Below are 21,262 nucleotides of genomic sequence, written 5' to 3' on the forward strand. Positions count from 1 at the left end.
GATGTGAATTTTAATTACAGACAATTGAATACAAACGAAAGAAAATGGGAAGGGGGGTGTGCGCTCATGTTGTTTAGCCGTGGCTTTCAAAGCCAGGGGATAAAATTTCTTTCCTCTGTTGGTCACCTTCTTGGGGACATTCTGTTCGGATCCAAGAGGGGTTGATACCACAGTCTGCCCACTCATAGCTGGGATTTCCTCAGATTGGAAAGGGAGTTGGGGGTGGGAGAAAAGATTTCGTAATCACTCGCCCCTTACATCGAGGATGGCGTCACTGTACATTACGTCAGAGTGGGGGATATATAAGGGAGGGGTGGTATCAATTCCTCAACGTTAAAAGACGGACCAATAAAAGGTGAGGCTACCATTTTACCTCTGGTTGATTATTATTAGTCTTAACGGGTTTTAGTAAAGTCCCTTAATTCATGAGCTGATAAGATGTTTGATGTGTTTGAAAGAAATCGTGATTCCATCTGAGGTCGGTTCTGATTGGCTGAGGCGCGTAAGCTGCGGCCATAAAACAAGCCACTATAAACTCAAGTGGTCTTTACTTCCAAATAGTAGTCCGGCCTTATGCCATTATTAACATTTACAAAAGGTTTCAGGAAATATGTGAGTGAGTTTCTTTTCAGTGCATCAATTAAGCTAACTTAGTTTGAATAACCGGGTAAAATAAGCAACCAAAATATTAGCCTACAGCCTGGTTCCACTACCCATCTCTTCCAGAAAGCATTTGCATCCTCTTCAAGCTATTGCTCGCTCTCTTATTGAACTAGAGTTCAATCGCCCAAAGGGGCTAACGTACAAGTTTAACTTAACTATAAAATATTATAATTACATATAAATGACAAATATGCATTTAATTGGATTTAGAACATATGCCCTTTTGCTGCTGTTCGTGAAGTAGAAAGAAAAAGTTTTGCATAAAAGTTACCTGATGGAAAGAAATAATGGCATCCAAACCGGCTATAATGTTTAGTGACAGGGGGCTTGTTTCTTTACATAAACTGAATTCTGCTGTAAATACTTATCTTGGTTTCCCTTTCTACAGTGAAACGAGATACGCGAAGTGGCTCTGTTAAAATTACGTTTCTTTCTGTAAAAGATCTGGAGTGATCAATAGAAGAGGGAGCTGTAGGTGGAAGGAGAAGACAGGAGGGGAGGGGAGGGGTACGAAATATTCTCAGCCGCACTGTGAAAGGGGCCGTCCCTGTTAGTGGAGATCTGCTCGTGGAAGGCCCACCTAGTGATCATCTGAAGATATCTTCCATTTAGAGGATAGTTTGACTCGAGTGTCCGATCGAATCATAAGGGGACAGTTTGAAGGCTATTTGTAAATAGGTAAGGATGCATTATTTTCCTTTGCATTTATTTTATTAATGTCCATTTTAAGTATATAGAGGTCACCACCATTTGAGGACCATGCCTGTACGCGTCGTCATCCACTAGGCTACTGGTTTGCACCGTGCCTACAGTAATCCACGGCTCGTAGCTCGTCTGTGAAAGCCGTTCCTTGTTTCTTTTCGTTATTATTTTGTTTACAGAATATAACCCAAAGGCAAGAAACAATCGACATTGTGTAAATAGGCTTGACCATCCGGGATGGATTGGCACGGAACGCAGGAGTATTATTCGAGCTGCTTTAGTCTGCAGCTCATTCTGTTTTCTCATAATATTCCCTGCGTGTGGTCGATCGGACACCCCGTTCCTACATTATTCGATGCTGAATACGTGATGCCTGCTGATATCATACTGTTGCCTACATCCTGCTTCCCTTCCCCCAGCAACGTAGTGTGGCTTTTAAAATAAATTTCACCTTCTAATATAATATCGAAGGATGCATTCCCAAGTCCTGTAATCTCGCTGTCACCGAGAGTAGCGTTACAAACGTGCAATAATTAATGAGCGCCTCAGCGATTAACCATTTCATTGATTTTTTTTATTTGAATATTTCAAAAGGGGACTGAATGCATGAGTGAGCAGAAGGTTTTTACTACAGCCTGATGGCTGGACTGCAGCAGTCACGATCCACCACAGGAGGCGGTGCTGCCTCCTTTCAACACAACCTCTACATTCTACACTTAGACTGAAATACATTAAGGTTCATGAGAATGGGCTGACATAAAATGATTCAGGCCTCCATTCAAGTAATATGAGCAATTAAGATTGTAGTGAACATATTATGAGTTGAAAGTTACATGTATGGTGCCTGTCACTGACATCTCATGGTTCATCTCTCTACAGTAGCTTGGCCAAGATGGATGTGTTTATGAAGGGTTTGTCTAAAGCGAAAGAGGGGATGGCTGTAGCTGCAGAGAAGACCAAGGAAGGAGTTGCAGTTGCAGCTGAAAAGACCAAGGAAGGAGTTATGTTTGTAGGTAAGGCCACATATTTCTTTCTGTTTGCAAGTTATTTACATGCAAATCACATATAGGTCCTTTGTGACCAATAATATCTCCCGTTACATGCAGGAGTGACTAAGCAAAGGCAATGTTTAACAATTCCGCAGTATAGTCCTTAAACAATTTTTTATATATATTATATGCTTACTTTTTTCACTGGGTCAGTATTGAATCCTGCTTCTTCTATACCTGAGAAGCTGCACATTGTTTTTTGTTTATTTTTACCTCTATGCAACATTATCATACAAGTAGGGGATAATATTACAGGTATTTATACTTTTTGTTTAGTACTATAAGCTAAAATGTCTTCCTTTTAGTATCACTGTAAGTGCTCTCCTTTGATAAAATCGGCGTTCTTCGTTAGAGCTGCAGAGATATGATGAATCACTCTGCCTATCAGCTGATCAATATCTTTGTATTACTAATGCATGCTGATGCAGTACACATTTAAATTACAGTCATGCTCTTCTAACGAAACCAGCAAACCAAGAGTAAATTTGATTTTTTCACTAATATTTTAGGATTAATAATGATAAATGATAAAGAATAATATTGATGTGTGTGAGGCAAGGAATACGTCCATGTACCCTCTTACTTGACTTGAGTGTGTTACAGGCAGGAGATGAAAGTGGGGGTGGGGTGGGACAGCAGGATGGTGGGAGCAGCTCCTGCCACATGTCTGCACATTGGGCAAAAGCAGACTGTAAAACAGTCTGAGGCCACGGTCACCTCCTGTGGTCCAACAGGCAAGAGCGCTCGTGATTTCATCCTTTTTAGCACAGCCGTTACATGATAGATCTAATATATTCCAAAACAGATCATTTCATTTAGATTACAAAGCACATGTTGAAGGAGATGGATGAATACATGTAGAAAAGAATGGCAAGCAGCCACCAGAAGGTAGAGCAGCAAATGACATCTAAAAAAAAATCAGGCTGTACAGATTTGGCTTTTACACATCAGTTATTTCCATTATCTGTTAATGTGAATATGTATTTTATGTATTGTTATTTTAAATCTGTGACACAAGAAGTCCATGGTGGCGTGTGTAACCAGCAGTTCTTAACCCAAAGATTTACTGGGCATCGTTACATAATAAAAGCAGTAAATCCTCTCATGTGAAGGATACATACAGCTGGCAATGTTTGCCTTTTTGTTTCTACTTTACTTGATAAATGACTTTGACTACTAATAAATAATCAAAGTGTTGCTGAAATATCATCTGCAAATCTGAGTGTGTGATGATATACATTTCAGGAACTACACAAAGCATCTACTAGACTAAAATCTGCCTGTTGAATGTGATGAATAATTACTTATGAATCGTTCAGGTAGCTGGTGTGACTCAGGAGAACCAGCGCACACCTGCCAGGAATTTGCTTTGTCAATTGCCTAGTTGTTGCTTGAGAACCCAGATTTCCGGTGACACCCCTGCTGCTTGTTCTGTGATCACCCGTCTGTGTTATTTCTGTTTAGAGTGAATTTAGGTGATACTGGGCATTACAGCAGCAGTTATCAGATGCGTCAACGCATACATGTGGATGGAACTGTACTACCCGATCTCTTTAGCGCTGTGTCCCCATCATTCTTCAGGACTCCCAAAAATGTCAGACTGTTCTTGAAACATGTGCAGACTAATTTTCCATCTTGTCCATGTTGCATGTGGTGTCTCTGTCACTGCTTGTTGTTCATGGCGGTGCCCTAGAAAGCTGCATGTGTTATGCTTGAAGGATCCTCTTGGAGGAGGGATAACAGTGATTTGATAGGTCTGTGGCCCACCTTTTGACAGCTGCTGCTACAAGAGACCACCCACCCAGCTGAGTAGTCAGACTGAGTGAGGCAAGGAGAAACAAGATCCAGTTTAATGTTGCAACAGATAGGTTTATTCATAGATCATTTGTTTCCCCTAGCATGACTTAATAGATAACTTATAGTGCAGCATTGAAGCAATATTCTTTCTTCACTAAATTCCTGCAGTCTAGTCACATCAAACTGTGACATCTCTTATCTGCTGGTCAGTTTGAATAACTATTCATGAGCTAAAGCCATATCATAGTAATCTTTTTCATTTTTTCATTACCATATTGCTTTTGCATCTGAAAACTTTTTCTGTTCTTTTCTTTTGTTTTTTTCTTGCTGCTTGTGCAGGTCTTTTTGCTCTAATTTAAAGATCAATGGTACAAAACTGATCAAAGGCAGTTGCTGGAGAGGACAAGAGTCACCAGCTTTTATTCACAATAAGGCAGTTTGTGAACTTGGAAATGTCTTTCAGACTAAATTCTCAAAAAACAAAATGCTCATCAAGTTTTTTGTTTTTAGTCATCACAGGCAACTGTAGATGTGTCTTAGAGAATTCAGTGCTTTAAAATGCAGAATATATGAATATCAGAACTTTTATTTCATCTTGGGACCACAACCGCATCTATTGTTTATTTGCGTTAAAACAGACTTTGTGTAGTAGCTGCACTTCACCAAAGCCGGTGCTTAAATGGAGTCATGTTTTGCTTTGAGGCTTGCCTTTTGTAGAAAGAGTTACTGTACTGTACTCTCCTCAGTGGGCTTTTAAGGGCCCTCAGGGACCTATAAGATGTGTGCGTGCTGCACATATGAGAGGCTGTCAGGGCCTGAGTGATCAGCAGTAGGCACACAGTAGATTGCTCAAAAAGCTTGATGGAGTACAGTCTGGATGGATGAAATGTGAACAGTGCTTTTGGTTGTAGTTTAAAGATAGAAAGTTTAATAGTGTCTTCTTTTAAAAAAAGACTGAAACCTAGAGGGCTGAAGCCATTTTTGTTTTCCCAATACTTTGGGCTTTCAATCAATAATAAATAAAGACTATATTGTTTTACATATATTAAAACTAATTGTTTGTCAATGACACTTCATTTGTAACCACGGTGATTAAACTTCAGTTATCTTGTGAGAAGCTCTGAAGAGGAGTCTGGAAGTTTGAATTACACAGAAATACAAGGCAGTGAGTCCAGACTACTGTAAACCAAAAATGTTTTAATTCAGATATTTAAGTAAAGTGTAATGTTCCAGTGTTTACACAAACTCACAATGAAAAGAAAATCATTCCTGAATGCAAAAAAGCTCATGATTTACATAACATTTTCTGATGCATTGCCTTTCTTTTCTTAACTCAGGTAACAAAGCTAAGGACAGCGTGGGCACAGGTGAGTTTTCCATCTGCTTCTCAAGTCTTAACACACTTACTATCACTGGTAGAAGCTCAGTTGAATTATATTACCAAGACAAAGTCCTGAGTATAAAATGGTGAATTCATTACAGCAACAGACAGGGTTGTTGAATGGGATCATGTGTGAGCGGGCACTCTGTTCAATAATCCGTTGGAAAACATAAGAGGACTACTATTGTGCTTTTAATGTGTCTGTAGAGCCTGTTGAGATAATGCTACATTTGTGTGTGTTTGTGTGTGTGTGTGCAGTGGCTGAGAAGACCACTGGAGCCATGGGGAACATCGTCGCTGCCACTGGCCTTGTGAAGAAGGACGAGTTCCCAGCCGATATGAACGTGAGTTAAGGCTGTAAAAATGTTGTTGAAGGATGTTTAATTACCCTCTATGATTATGTTTACATAGATTCTCCCCTCAGTTATAGTTAGAATTGCTGTGATCACATAATAAGTTTTTAAAAAGGTTTCCTGCATGTAAGACCTGTCAGTTTTACTCAGGGCTAAATAATTGTCACTGTAGAAGTGATACAAGCTGGATCTGCTACATCAAAGCTTCCTTTATGGTGTTGTGCCACCTCTGCACCCCTGAAACTTGCACAATCAATCATGCTTTTGGTTTACTTAAGTTTGGAAAGTTGAGCATCCTGGCACATTCATGCAAAATTATGTTAGACTGTTGGACAAAACATTCTCCTATTCGTTTTGCAAACATTTGTATTGAAATGCAAGAATTTACAGTAATGCACAATTTGCACAATGTCTTTAATTTGAATAACAGCAACTTTGAATTGTTATATTTTCTAAGCACAAAGGCATACATGTTTTCAGAATTCATAGACTGTGGAGTTTCTGGTTACATCCGTCAGCACACTGAAAGTTTTCTGCAGAACCAGTCAGGCCAGTTTTAATATTTCAAGTCATGAAGGAGTTTGTGGAGTATTTCAATAGTGGAACTGATGGAGGTGGATCTCAACACATCAGGCTGCGGGATTACTGTCACTCATTTTCTGATTATTTTCCAGGTTTATGGATTCAGAATATCAGAAAATAATATATTGCCCCCCTGAAAGACCAAATAATAATGTTTGCTTTATATAAACAAAAGTAATGGCCAAGAATGGTGGAAAACTGGTGCATTTCAGCTGAGAATTTATTCATTTTTAAGTTGCATAGTATTTTCATAAGCTCCACATACTTTGCATGCCTCATTTTAAATGAAAATTGTCAGATGGATGAAGTAAGGTAAAGAAAATAATCTATCCCTCTGAAAAACATTGGATTAGAAGAAAGTTTAGTAAATAGGTATAGCCATTGGTACCACAACTTTTTAATGAAGTGCAGCTCTTGTTTTGTGATGTATTTAATTAAAAGTGACGAGTTACATTCTGTCATTATAATCTGTCACCAAAAATTTCCATTCCAGGATTTTTTTTAAATTTTATTCTGGGAGGGAATGACTCAAACATCCCAGAGCTTATTCAAGCTGACAAGTGTATGCTTCATATTCTGCTTTAATAACCAGTTGCCACTGAATTAGAGTCAAGTGTAATACAACCCTTTATTTTCTGCAGTGGGTTCTGGGAACAAGTAGAGGAGAAACAGAAAGTGTTGTTTAATTACAGTTGGCAGTTTGCTCTGAGTTGTGATCAGTGGGAGCCTGGATCGGTTTGTTGTTGTTGCAGAGCCAGATTTAGAGAGCAGGGGATAAATATAGTGAATCTCCAAGTTATTTGCTAGAAGCAGAATTTCTAGTCTGAATTTCAACTATTCAGTCCCTCAGCTGTTGGCTCAGATGTGTACTGTACTAAACCTCTCTTACCAGAGGAAAATAGGATAAGTTTGCTTGACTTCAAGTTAGAAGATCTATCTGCGCAAACCAAATATGAACCCCTGAAAGGGATTTTTTAAAAAAGAATAATAAAAAATAATAATAATAAACAGGTTTATGTTTGACATTGAAATAAGATACACATAATCCATGCTTTATTTTTCTTTTATTAGATAAAGATAGTTGCATTTTTATTTTTTCAGGTGCCTTCTGACCTAAACAATCTTTCTGTGGGACTGTTAGATTTCTACAACACACAACTTTTCCATTACTATACCCATCCCCCTCTTTATGCTTTTAATAATTTCATTGATGTGAAGCACATTGGGAAACAGGTTTGATTAGGGAACAATGGGGAAAAATCTGCTTGAGGTCACATTTTGACATTTGAGTGATGCATTTTATGAACAGTTTTCATGTGTGCAGACTTCACCTTTAATGAAAGGCTGACTCGCTGTCAGCAAGCTGACATTTTGCCTATCTGTGTCCGACTGTCAGTGAAACAGCGAGAGGTCCTCATCCTGCCCTAAGCCTTCCTCCTTTAGACCTGGACCCTCTCCACCCATCTTCAATGACTCACTAATTTAGTAAATCTGACAGCCTGCTCTAATAGCCTTCTCAAAGGCACAATCAGAGTGATAAAACTTCTCATTCCAACACCAAGATAACAGACTGTTAGACTGTTGACACGGTATTAAAGGTTTTTGGTTCTGCTTTAGCTTTGCCAGTGCCATATATCCTCTCTCTCTTCGACTCTATCCTGCAGAAACACCTATCGACCAAAGCATTAAAACCACTGAGTGGTGAAGCCAGTGTGACGGACTGGGTAGCAAATGAAAAGTCAATTCTTGAAGATAATGTGTTGGAAACATGGACAAGTTTAAAACTGTGCCAAACTTTGAAAGATTTGTCAAAGCATCACCAACAAAGCTCAGCTGTGAGGTTCTGCAGTTGTTGGTTATTAGTAGATTTTAGTCTCATCTGATGTGTCTGTGGAAAACATGTCCAGTCCAGCTTGTTTCCCACAGACAGAGACTATGTTTTTCCTTTGCTCATTGGTTCTCCATTTGTGGGATGTAAAACCAACAAACCTCTGTCCGAGCCCTATATACACACAGCTATACAGGCAAATTTGTTGTCATGCTAAAGTGAAAGTCTTGTTATATAATTATATATTATAATAATATTATATTATAATATTATATGATTATAATTACAACATTATAACAAGAATATGATGATAAGTTAATATATTGTGATATATGTGATAAACACACATGCTCACAAAATGACAAATCAAGAGAACTTCTCACTTAACAGTAGCAATAACTAGCTAATTTTGGTTGTATCTGCTCTTTTTCCAGCAGAAAAATTTAATTTCATGTTCATTCTTTTCTCATGTCTTGCTTTTATGTTACCACTTCTGTCTCAATTCATCCCATAGTGTTGCTTTGCTGCATCTGCCACAGAGTTGTTTTTTTTTTTCTTTCATAGTGAAACTTTGCTGTTTTTTGTGCATGACATAGTACCATAAGGCAAAATGATTGTCGTGCAGGGCCAGAAACCATAGTCGTAAACTAGGTTATCTCAGCTCCAGGCAGACCCGGTGCTACCGAGGGCCCCCAGTGGGCAAGCCCCGCCCATTCGTAAGTCAGGCCCTCCCATCCAGCCTTTTCATTGTAATTTACATACTTTTCAATATCATTTTCATTTGTAATTATTTAACAGTTGTTTTTATTGTGGTACTAAATCATCAAAAGTAGAATCAGCTCCCATATGTGCTTTTTTGCATTGACAATACTTATCTCTCGAGATATTTGGAAGTTGTGTGTGTATGTGTTAAAGAAAATAATGTGTTCTTTAAGTTATTGCGATAACTGATGTGAAGTCATTAACTAGCTTCAATGAAGTAGTAGCAGACTGATACCTTCACACCAGTGGTGTCCAAAGTTGGTCCTCGAGGGCCTCTGTCCTGCAGGTTTTCAACACACCTGTGTCAAATTGCATAGATCCAACAGCCTATTAAATTTTGCACAATAACTCAGTAATTTGAGTCAGGTGGTTTTGGAGCAGGGACACATCAAAAACCTGCAGGATTGTGGCCCTCGAGGACCGGAGCTGGACACCCCTGCTTTACACAATGTACATGAGAAAGTGATCCAATGATAACGCAAAGAAAGGAACATGTGTCAGGTGTCACACAGCAAGAATCAATCTCTTCCAGCAGTTTGGATGATTCCAGTAATGTGACGAGACCTAGCAAGATAGTAACCATAGCAACCACAGGTGCCTGTCTCCCATCTTCTCCTCTGTCTCTGGAACATCATCTGCAGCTGGATGAAACGCAGCCCGACTTGTCCTTATTTAGTGTAGTAAGTTGCAATTACATGTTTAGTATGTCTGGTTTCTGTCTCCTGCAGATGTTTCCTGATGTTTTACAGAGTTGAAGTTGCACAAAATAAACCAGGTTGAGCAGTAGTTGCTTTTCTCTAAGACAAACTTATGTAAACCTGTGCAAGTTGGTAGCTTACTGAGCGTTCCTCCACAGTTCCTCTTTGGCTGGGATGGAAACATCTGTGTTGTGCTGAGTGTTTATGTTGTTTTGTGTAAAATTTGATCCGCGGATCCGAAAGTCCCTTACATAATTTAACTGTTTAGGTTTTTTGATTAACTGATCTCGACCTCTGACAGCCTGTCATTTAATTCTAAAGTCTGATTATTGGTTGAAATTACTAGATTGACTTTGTTATTCATAAATTAAATTTTCTATTTCTGTTAAATCTCTCCTGTTACTTCTGATATCTGCTGGATCTGATTTTAAGTGGCGGCAAATTATTGTTTTTTTTCTCAGTAGTTGTGGAAAAGAAACTTATGTATTTCTATACCTAATCAAATATTTGGGTCAAATATTGAATTATTCAACTGGAATTTGGCCTTTTATTAGGTAAAGATTTATTTGATAAATGACGCTCAGTGAGCAATTGCCCACCCTGGTACTCTGGCCTGGTGCTGGGACTGGCTCCGGGGTTTTCCAAGGCAGTTTCAGGCCCAAGACATTGCATAACAAAGACTGATGTACTTTAAAATAAGTAAGAAGCACTTAGTTTAATTTTCATAAACTTCTCTAATGTTGCTTTAAAGCTTTTAAGTTCTTGTTGTCTGTTACCACACGAAAACTTTAGAGATCTTGTGCAGCCCATGCTTTGATCAACCTGAGATATTTTGGCAGCTCATGGAGGTCTTACATAATATTACACTACACAGGAAATGTAAGTAAAATTGCATAATGACTTTAGTCACACATAATTTCCTTTATCAAATTAATACCTTTAAGACCTTAAAAACTGAATTTAAATATTTCTGTTATACGGTCTTAACATAAGGCATTAGGTCTCAGGTGAATTCAAATGTGTGACAAATCAGACACAACTTATCTTTCCACTCTGCTGCAATTTCATAGACAGTCATTTTCATGGGTTTTTCTCTTTGTTTTCTCAGGCAGTTATCTAGCTGATTAGGTGTGTCTTTGCCGTGGTATCCCATTGTATAACCTCTAAGGACATGCTAATCTTATTGGTGGGTTTACACCAGTAACACTTGCTTGATAAAGCACACAGGATTATGGTCTGTTCTTGTGTGACCTAATTGACTTAATTAGTGCTGGGTTTAAAAATAAATGGCTGGCGACCCACTAGCTTTGTTTTCAGAGCTCACAGTAGTTGCACCAATGATAGAGAGCTGTTTTCTTTTTCTTGAGTGCTGGAGTTGCAAGCAAAAGAGGTGCAAAGAATAAGCATCTGATAAAAATAAATGTATCTGTTTATGGCAATGCCCTTTCATTACATGCAGATAATTAGCTAGAACAGCACCAGACTGTGTAATTAGTTGCAGAACCCAGCTGTTTTTGAAAATTCCTAAGTAAATACCCTCAAAAGGAAAAGTTGTTGACCCATATCCTCTCTGTTATTTGTGATGGGACATAATAATGTATCCAAACAAACTGAACAATCTTCTGTTGTAGTTTAACACCTGCAGGTAAGACATGAAGGCTAACATAATCTGATTGTGTTCTAGTACAGCCATGAATTAATGATAAAAAGGTCAGGTCTGTTATCTTTGCTACAAGAGCAAAACACCCAAAGTTACCCCTCCTCACTAGTTCTCTTTTCTTCTTACCTAACTTGTGCTCCTAGCTTTTAGTTTTATTGCATAAAAAACACACAGGCCTATCAAAATTTAAAACAAAAAATATCTTAATGAGGCCTTGCGATGTACTGGTGTCCTGTCCGGGGTGTACCTTGCCTCTCACCTGCTAAAATGCGTGGTTAGGCTCCAGCTTCCCCGCAACCCAAAGCGATACAGATAATGGATGAATGAAATATCTTAATGAACATGGTAATATTATATTTATTTTAAGAAGAAATAAGAAATTTTTAAGAAGAAATCAAAGTTCTCTGAAATTCTTGCTAACATACAACCATAACAATGCTAACACGCTAATGTTAAACACGTTAGCCAAGTTAGCCATTTTACTCAAGCTTCTTAATAGCCTGCTTACTTTGCAAGAAAAAGCAAAAATGCACAGCTGAGTCTGATGGGCTTTTTCTTACATTCTTAGTTATTAGTTTATAAGCTAAAGTATTAGGCCAGTGGAAATGTTTATCCAAGCTCTGGTAATGACTCACTAATCATTCACATTACTGATTGCTTTTTCAACCAAGAAACCACGGTTTCATGACACTGTGCCAGATAAAATTATTCGAAGGCCAGGACCCAGACAGCATTCCTAGGGTCTCATAGATAGAAAAGTCTTAATTTCAAGAGCGGGTCAAAAGCCTACAGTAAGAATGCTTACGTCTATTCTTTCTTTCACTCATCTATCGATTTCCCTCTCACCTTCTTTGTAGCCTGAGGAGTATGGGCAGGAGGCCATGGAGGGCCAGGGAGAAGGAATGCTGGAGCCAGAAGGGGAGACATATGATGAGACCCAGCAGGTAATCAGCCTACATGACACAAGCCCATACAAGTCTCTGTCTCTAAAGTATCACATGTCACCATGCTTAAATGAAACAACAATTGGACTTCAGGTAGCTCTAAAGAGCAGTCTGGGATGGGTTCATTCACTTCATTCTGATGGAGGCTTATCAGTATTCACAAGCTCTGGATGGTTACACATTTCATCTGTATTTCATTTCGACAGCCATCTACACTTGCCCTCCACTTATGTCCCACACAAACACTACATTTCAAGCTGAGGTCATTCTCCTTTTCACTGGAAAAATAAACAAAGAGACCAACAAGCCAATTGCACACATTGTACACTAAGTACAGTGAATTTAGCACCACCTACTAACACTGAGTGTGTGTGGTTTTAAGCCTGCATGGAGGCAGGATGTGAGTCTGACACAGATGGTTATTTTTGGAATTTGACTGTCAGGGGTAAGACAAACCGCAAAACCAATGGCTTCAAAAGCATACTTTTAAACAGCTATAATAATGTATAAAATATTACACAATACATTTAGGATTTAGATGAAACTATATATTGTATATATAGTCAATTGCCTTTGATAATATTAGTGTAGGTTAAAAAAAAAAGATTGAAGTCAGAATTTGCTTTAGCTTGAACATCTTATTTGAGATTTTGTACAATGTCTCTCATATTCAATTTTCAGGTCATTTGCATAGATTTTTTTTTAATACCTGCTTCCAGTCTTTAAATGTGGATTATGTAATAAGCAGTGAAAGTGAATGAAACTAAGATATTTCCTGAGATCCAAATGAAAAGTGATTTTCTCAGCGGCAGTAGCCTACATCATCTGTGTCCTCCTCCATCTCTCTTCCACTCGTCTGCATGTCTTTCCCCTCCCCCATCCTCTGTTATACCAGCGATGTGCAAGCTCTGTCTGAATGGGTGTGGTGATGACGCTCTGTGCCTCCATGCATTGTGGGTAATGTCAGGGTCTCCCTGCATTGCTGTAAATATGGAGTCTGAATGCTGCAGAGTAAACCGAGCCTTATCAGGGAGGAGCATTTGGTTTATGAATACAACGAATAACTTAAAACAGCAGGAGATTGAGTGTCTGTGTGTGTGAGAGAGAGAGAGAGAGTGTGTGTGTGTGTGCGTGTGTGTGTGTGTGTGTGTTTTTTTTTTCTTCATAATTATGTGTATGGTGGAGATGTACAGGGTAACACAGATATGAGGAATGTACTCACGACTCGTCCTTGAGGCTCACACAGACTTGTGCTGCCCTCTGCTGCCCAGATAGATCTGCTGAACCAGCAGAGAAGCTCAGCTGTGATGGAGTGACATCATTACCTTCACCAGCAACCTGTCGTGTGCTATCATGAACTCCATGTCATTAATTCTTCTTAAACAGATTAAGATTGAATTTCATGCTACTAGGTTTTAATTAAAGCCTTAACCCGAAACCTCACTCTGCTGCAAATATGACCTACCTGTCATCTAAAATCTGTTCTTCTTTTCCCAGGAGAGCCAGGACTACGAGCCAGAGGCATAAACACATCATTCCAAGCCACCATCCAACCAGCAGCACAATAATATTTCTAATAATTAAAAGGACAAATGCTGAAACTATTACAATTATATCCCTGTTGCAAAAAAACAACAAAAATACAAGCATTCCCACTGAAAAATGTTCTTCCTTCAAGACAAATCTTTTATTATTATATATTGTAAATGTCATGTTATTAATGTAATGTGTTGGGTGTAGGTATTTATTGAGATGTAGGATTTGTCCTCTCAGTCTCATTTCCTTGATTCCCTCCCAATGAAATGAGACTAGAGTCAGGGCTTGTGACTTTGTACTTGTGTGTATCTGTATTTAGAAATGTGCAATAGATGTTCATCATCTTCCAATGAGACATTGGGAGTGGGAAAAAATTAATATGACCAGTTGCAAGCAGATATGAATACAATACTATCCTCTTAAGTGTCAACAATGCCTGTTTGTGAGTTTTTTCTTTTTTCTTTTATGCATTTCTTTGGAGATTAATTTGTTAATGAAGTGAGAGTTTTTTACATTGTATCTTTATAGTTGCTTGTGAAATCATTCCAGTAAACTATCTGTTAGAAACCGACAGAGTATACATGTTTGTGTGTGGGTGTGTTTGTGTGCAATGAAGATTTTAAGAAGTTCAAGTCGATATATTATGTCTTGGAATCATAATGGTTGTCATATCAATATGTGCTTTAAATTACAGGACTTGTCTATATAAAGGTTTATGTGTTAAGCCAGACATGCAAATCCTCTGTAAATAAAAAGTTAAAAAACAAATTCTCTTGTTAAATTTTTTATTGCTCATTGGTGTAAATGGTATATTATGCTTCCCGGTGTGTATCTTTTTGCATACTCCTGTTTAGGGGTTTGATTGCAGGATGTGTAAAATCTGCTGAACAGGCCCTTGGCAGAATGCTGCCATACTTGGGATGCCAGTCTGATCTGGCTTCTTTGGGCAGGTTTTGTTTTGGTTAATCCGGCTGGAACGTGCAGGCTAGGTGGTGTCTGGCTTGAATGGGGGGTATTAAATGGCAGCTCCCATCGATGTCTGGTCAGATGGATGTGTGGAGGCTGCAGGGACAAAGACGGGAGCTATGGCCTCGTTTATAAAGTCCATTGAGACCTTGAAAGGGACGAATCCCTCTGCTACAAAAGGAGTCACAGATACTGCAGGTACAGAGATTTTAAGCATCATATAGAGCACAAAGTTTTAAAAAAATGAAAGGATTTGTCTCTTTTTATTGCTTTAAATGCAAATTTTCTTACCTTCACAATAGCTCAGGTTGAGCATTTAAGAAACAAGCTTAAACCCTGTGATATGTTTTCAGTACAGGTAGTTCGAGATGCTGTGCAGCAGGTGGCAGACTCCTCCAAAGAAACAGTCAGCACAGGTAAAGTGCACATTCCTCTGCCTATTAAAGCACTAAAACATTATAAATAACACATTTTTTGAGGAAAGCATGTTTTAGAGTGCTGACACCAGCTAACCGAATGTGCTTCCAAATTTTATGTTTAACAGTCAGTAAAAGCTAAGCACTTGAATGAAAAAAATGACTGAAATGAAATCTTGGGGGAAAAAAAAGATATCCCCACGTTTGAAAGGAGAAGAAATACACTTAAACTGGTACTGAAACAATGTCAGTTTTTTATGACTTTGTGTTTGTTAATATTATAGAAGTATAAAATATCATTCTCTTCTTCTTTTAAAGCTGAATCCTCCTAAACTGTTTCAACAAGAGACTAGTGGACTAAATAATAATATTTCGAATCTTTCTTGTGACATGGAAATTAAAAGTTCCATTGCCTTTATCAAACCTTCTCAGCCTAGTACAGCTGATTTGTTTAAGTTCCTGATTATTTTTCTTCTGTTTTATCTTGACGTCTTGAAGCTGCTGAAGAAACCAACAAGCAGATTCAGTCAGCCATGGGAAAAGCTGCGGACAAGGTCACAGACACCATCAAGGAGTTTGGAAAGAAAATGGAAAGCAAATGATCCCCAAATAACAGATTTTATTACATGTGATTATTTTGGGAAATAAACAAATACGAACTTCTCTCTCGGGTTCATGAAATGTGATACCCTGCTGAGTACAGTGAAGATAACACCGTTAGAAACTGTAGAAGTACTGTATCTGTGACGCAGGCTGTTTTTGCACTATGAAGAGCACTCATCAATGAATCATCACGGTCATTATTACCAACACATTGCAGAGGAGATGGCCTTTGGCAGGCTGATGGCCCCTGATGAGAGTGTGATCAGAGCTGTCTACCTTGGTCCTCAGCAGCACACCTCCCTCCATCACACTACATGGTTGCTAGGCAACAGAACTCAGTGCTGGCTCAGGATTGGTCGAGGCCTTTGAATTGATGGTGAGACTACTTCTGTTAGTACGCTGTGTTCTGGCCAGGCTCGCTGTGACAGTAAAACTAACACAGGAAAGATTCTCAAAATGTAAAGAAATTTAAACATCCTCTCTCACACATAATAACTAAGAGCGATGCCTCGTACAAAACAAGTAAGGATGGATGTAGGAATGAATATTAAAGACTGTGTTTTACAAGTGTTTGTCTGTGTGGGAGGCACAGCTCTGCCTCCTCCAGGCTCCTTCAGGCTGAATATTTCTGTTGTCTTTCATGTAAGCTGCAGCAGAACATTCACAGTCTCACAAATGTCTCATATGTCCCCCAACAAAAGCATTAATTTGAGTTGGTGGGTGGGGGGTGGGGGGTCCTGTAATAGCCCTGTGATTTTGTGCTTTCACATAAACAGCCTGTCTATTACTATAAGTGATCATTCAGTTGTCAGTTTTTATCACATAGAGTTTTCAGTCAGTTGTGGACTTCACCCCCCCATCAAACACACTCACACACCCACACACACACACACACACACACACACACACACACATACACAGAGATTGCTGTCCTACCTCAAAGCAAAGATTCATTCTCAAGGAGAAGACCCCTTCTTCTGCATCCTTCACCCTCCCTCCAGAGGCCCTTACACTGATGACTTGAAGTGATGGGGGAGCTTTTTATTACCAGTTTGTGCCACTTCTAAAGATTCCTCCAGCAAAGCCACTTCACCAGTTCACAGGTTTATCTGTCTGCTCATGGTTGCCATTGTGTTGCCATGAGAACCTGGAGTTAATTACTATGATTTACTTATGATTAGCGAGCTGAAGAGAGATTTTTTCATTACATTACCACTTGCTGCCAGAGCTCAACCGTGGTTTCCAGGGAAACTGGAAATGTGAAGCTTTTCAATAGACACAGCCACAGCCATAAAGAGCGAGGATTGCCTAAGATAGATTCTTCTGGAGACAAACCTGTAGCCAGTGCAATCAGAATCAATCAAACAGGGGAGCTGTACAGAAAGACGTCGGTATCAATCAGTGGTGAGATTTGTTATTTTTGAGACTAATCTGAAGAGCAGTTGAGAAGAGGCTTCAGTCTGACTTCTGGCTGCTGAGGTATTTGTCTTTTATTTTCCATAGTTTGTTTTGTTAGCTATGTTTTTGTAGCTTAAATCTGGATTCTTGTGCATGTTATTTGCTGTTATGTGATGATAGACTCAAACAGAATTCAAATATGAGTTATGCCAATTGATTCTTTGGGTAAAAAAAGGCTGGACTTACAATTAAACAGTAAATATCTATGGTGGCAAGAGTTTTCAGAAAGTATTGATTTTACTTTCCAGCATCTTATGATGCTGAAATAAGCATGCAAATACATTTCCATCAAGTAGTTTCAGTGATGTTACTTGCCTGAATGTGAGTGTTTAAATGCTTGATATCGATGTTACAGAATTTTTTTATTTATAAAACAAGCTGTTGTTTTATCCTCTGCTCATGCATGGGCCGGTCTCTGATTACATTTTGCACAAACAGCATGTCTGTACTGTGTTATGCCCTGCAGGTTATTCTACCACTTTAATGCAGAGACAGAATGGGAAGTCTTAAGGATGAAATGAGGGGTCTGAGAGAGGACTGCCAGCCTTGTGAGAAAACAGATGATGGAGGACATCCAGTAGGCTCAGACTGCAGCGCTGCAGCTGAAGGACATCCACTACACACAAGTCAAGAGTCAATGACTCAAGAGGACTATCAGCAAAAAATAGACATGAATGTCAATTCCGTTGAGAGGAGAGACAAAAACCTAATGCCTAAAGATCAAGTGCTTTCAGGAGTGGATTGTGATAACACTGCCCAATGTGACTGCAACCAAGTTAAGAACTGTACACAGACTGATGCCATGCCTCTGACACCTCAAACTCAAGCTCATGAAACAATGACTTCACAAAATGACACAACAATCACTATCAGCTTCCCAAGAGATGAAGATCCTGCAGATATAAACGTTCTTAATACAGGAAAAGAAGCAGGTATTGAGAAAATCTTGGTTCCTGTGCCATCAACTCCTGGCCCTTCTGACCCACGCTCACCAGCCCCTTTTGGGCAGCAGCACATGCGCACACAGGTGAGCCTGGAGGTGGTCCAGTGCTGCTCAGCGGCCACCAGCCCCATGACTCCTCCTGAGGGCAGCCATTCCTTTTTCTTTCCAAGCACTTTTGGGAAATCGGGAGCTACTAATGCTGATACCAAAGATGCAGAGCTGCAGGTGGGTCAACAAGTGGAGTTCTGCTCAGTCGCCACGTCTCCCATGACCCCAAAGACCCCATCGACCACAGCTTTCCCAGAGCTCATTGGGACAGAAACAGTGCAGAAGGAGGAGCAAGAGAAAAAGAGAGACAAGCAGAAGGAAAGTGTTCAACAAGAAGGTTTCACAGAAATGAAAAGTCCAGCAGAGGTTGAGTTAGAAATAACCAGAGCCTTTAAATTTGCCACTTCAAAGGAGACGGCTGAAGGCTTCAGCTCAACCATGTCCCTGGAGTGCTCTGAGAATTGCCTGGCTGCTGAGGTGAAAGATTCACAAGTGACACTGGAAGACAGGAATCAGCAGGGTAAGCAGCAGAGAATGGGGAGTTTGGATCAAGATATTACAATCTTGGTGACAGATTATGGCAATAATGAGGGGGAAGAGGATGAAAAGCCTGAGTCATATTTTCAGTCCATTGAACCGGAGATGGGGAAAATAGATGAATATGAAGAAGTTGGAGAAAATAACAGCAATATAAAGAGAGAGGATGAAAAGGGAAATACTGCCATGGAAACTCCTGTTCCAGTACAGGACACATCAAACATGAGCTATCCCCAAAGACAAGCAGAGGATATAAACGTGTGCGTGGAGGCTGAAGGTTCAGATGTCACAATAAACAAAGATGCGTGTGAGAAGCTGACCAAAGTTTCTGTGACAAAACCTCCTGTTCCTGAATCCCCAGCTCCCTTTGGCTGCCACAACATCCGCACACAGGTGAGCCTGGATGTGGTGCAGTGCCAGTCTGCAGCTACTAGCCCTATGACTCCTCCTGAAGGGGATCAAGCCTTCTACTTTCCCAGCTCATTCGGGAAATGCACGGCTGTAAGCGCAGAGACAAAAGATGCTGAGTTGCAGGTGGGTACGCAGGTGGAGTTTCGCTCAGTTGCTACAGCACCCATGACCCCAAGAACTCCAGTTGCTACAACCTTTCCTGAAATCAAGAAGGAGCTTAGCATAGAGGAGAAGATAGTGGAGGTGGAGGAGGATAAAAAGGAACAACTGAAGGAAGAATGTAAAGAGGTGGAAGAGGACAAAGAGGAGGTTATAAACTGTAAGGAAAAAAGTGAGGAGAAGTGTGAGGAGCCAGTGCAGGAGGTGAGCTGGGATGAGAAAGGGATGACGTGGGAGGTGTATGGGGCTGTGGTGGAAGTAGCTGTGCTGGGCTCAGCCATCCAGAAACACCTTGAGAAGCAGGTGTTGAAGCAAAAGAAGCAGTCCTCCATGCCTCCCCCACCTCCGCTCAACCCCTCAGCCACACCTCTCACATTAGAGGCAGCACAAGGGGGTTCAGGCAAGGGCCGTGCAGGGAAGATTGGGAAGCGTGATGGGAAGGTGAGAAGGCGTAGGAGAAATCCCTTCCGCCTGCTGATGGAAAACATGCAGCAGCCACATTGTTGCTCCAGAGCTCATACCACTGAGTAACAGGAGAAATGGCAGCAGCTGGCTGGAGTAAATAATCTGTGCTGGAGGAGCACATCTGAAACACAGTATGTGGCTGTGATTTACAACAGCGTGACATTGTGTTGACAGGGTGAGAAGCAAATCGCCTCCTCACACAAGACAAATAAGCACAAAAGCATGCAGAGTTTGTACCATGAAGCATTAATCACACAGAAACAGCCATGCTGTTTTAATTTAGTTGTTTTTTACTGCCTAAAATTTCCTTTGGTGTCAATTTGCACAGACTAACAGAGTAATGGACTAAATGTTGCAAAAGTGTCATCAGCTCAGCTACTCTAATGTTTTCATATTTATTCGTCCATTTAGTCATTTTAGCCCCCGTTGCTTTTTAATGCACTTCAGACAACATAAAGCCATGGCAACCAGCTCTCCTCCTGGTTGCCAACAAGCTTAGCACATCTGCGACTGAGTGAGATGACAGATTTTGGACCTTGTGGTCTGTCGGTGCAGGGTAAAGGGGATTTTGATGGGATGTAACACAAGTTTAATTGCTTTAAATGTTAACTTTTTGTGTGTAAGAGGAGTCTCAGTCATTATTGCATTCTTTTTGTATGTCAGATATGCTGGTCTTTGCTTCAACTCAGTTGTATAATGAAAAGTTTTAATGTCATAATGACCCGTACAATAATCAGAAAAGTAATGACTTTTGGTCATTACTGCTTACTGTATTTTGATGCCACGAGAAGTGGTCCAGTTGTAAATTGTGTGATGAAAATAGTTTTGAAACGTGTTTTATTTGAGGTTTTGTTGCAGTGTCAGTGATGTTGGTGTTCATTACTCACATTCATTAAACTCCCTAAAGTCCACATTTGAAGAAACAGATTTTATTCACAGATTGCACTTGTGATACATTCATTTAGTTGTCAGTAAACAATGAAATAATCTTTTCAAGCAGCCACTTGCATGAATCCACAAAGACACTGCATAAATTCTTTTTTTCGGCAGCAAGTGCATCAAACACAATGCAAATACAAACAAATAAGATTCTGGCTGACATGCATTTATTACACACGGACACTACACAATATCCTTGTAAATTCCTCTCTTTTAAATTTACTTTCTAGTAGCATTTGTTGAAATACAAGTTAGCATTTGTGTTGACATTACTTATATACAGTTCATTTAAAAAAATGTTTTAAGACATTGCTTAATACGTTAACAGAAATAAAGTGATTTTCATGTGCAACTAACAATTG

The 21,262-nt window shown here is 39.6% G+C and overlaps 2 protein-coding genes across 4 annotated transcripts; both read left to right on the top strand.

The window, feature by feature from the left end:
• The first annotated feature begins 261 nt into the window (after positions 1–261).
• On the top strand, positions 262–14,723 carry sncb (synuclein, beta). 3 transcript variants are annotated; one of them, XM_041991008.1, is made up of 6 exons: positions 262–355; positions 2,245–2,378; positions 5,549–5,578; positions 5,851–5,936; positions 12,333–12,419; positions 13,917–14,723. In XM_041991008.1, exons 2-6 carry the CDS (start codon positions 2,258–2,260, stop codon positions 13,944–13,946), a joined length of 354 nt encoding a protein of 117 aa, XP_041846942.1. In that variant the 5' UTR covers positions 262–355; positions 2,245–2,257; the 3' UTR covers positions 13,947–14,723. The 3 variants fall into 3 exon arrangements, with proteins under 3 accessions (XP_041846942.1, XP_041846941.1, XP_041846940.1); XM_041991007.1 differs by lacking the exon at positions 262–355 and adding an exon at positions 1,190–1,341 and having other exon boundaries at positions 2,248–2,378; XM_041991006.1 differs by lacking the exon at positions 262–355 and adding an exon at positions 1,192–1,341.
• Positions 14,724–16,939: 2,216 nt separating this feature from the next.
• On the top strand, positions 16,940–21,262 carry LOC121643712. Its single transcript, XM_041991268.1, has 2 exons — positions 16,940–17,419; positions 17,865–21,262. The coding sequence occupies exon 2, from the start codon at positions 17,895–17,897 to the stop codon at positions 20,025–20,027; it is 2,133 nt and encodes a 710-aa protein (XP_041847202.1). The 5' UTR covers positions 16,940–17,419; positions 17,865–17,894; the 3' UTR covers positions 20,028–21,262.

The sequence above is a fragment of the Melanotaenia boesemani genome, chromosome 7, assembly GCF_017639745.1.
Source record: "Melanotaenia boesemani isolate fMelBoe1 chromosome 7, fMelBoe1.pri, whole genome shotgun sequence".
Taxonomy (NCBI): Eukaryota; Metazoa; Chordata; class Actinopteri; order Atheriniformes; family Melanotaeniidae; genus Melanotaenia; species Melanotaenia boesemani.

Excerpts from the sequence above, each read along its gene's own strand:
- LOC121643712 (XM_041991268.1), top strand. The coding sequence starts at position 17,895 with ATGGGAAGTCTTAAGGATGAAATGAGGGGTCTGAGAGAGGACTGCCAG.
- sncb (XM_041991008.1), top strand. The coding sequence starts at position 2,258 with ATGGATGTGTTTATGAAGGGTTTGTCTAAAGCGAAAGAGGGGATGGCT. Across the intron at positions 5,579-5,850 it reads TAAGGACAGCGTGGGCACAG|TGGCTGAGAAGACCACTGGA; the intron begins GTGAGTTTTCCA and ends GTGTGTGTGCAG. Across the intron at positions 5,937-12,332 it reads AGTTCCCAGCCGATATGAAC|CCTGAGGAGTATGGGCAGGA; the intron begins GTGAGTTAAGGC and ends CCTTCTTTGTAG.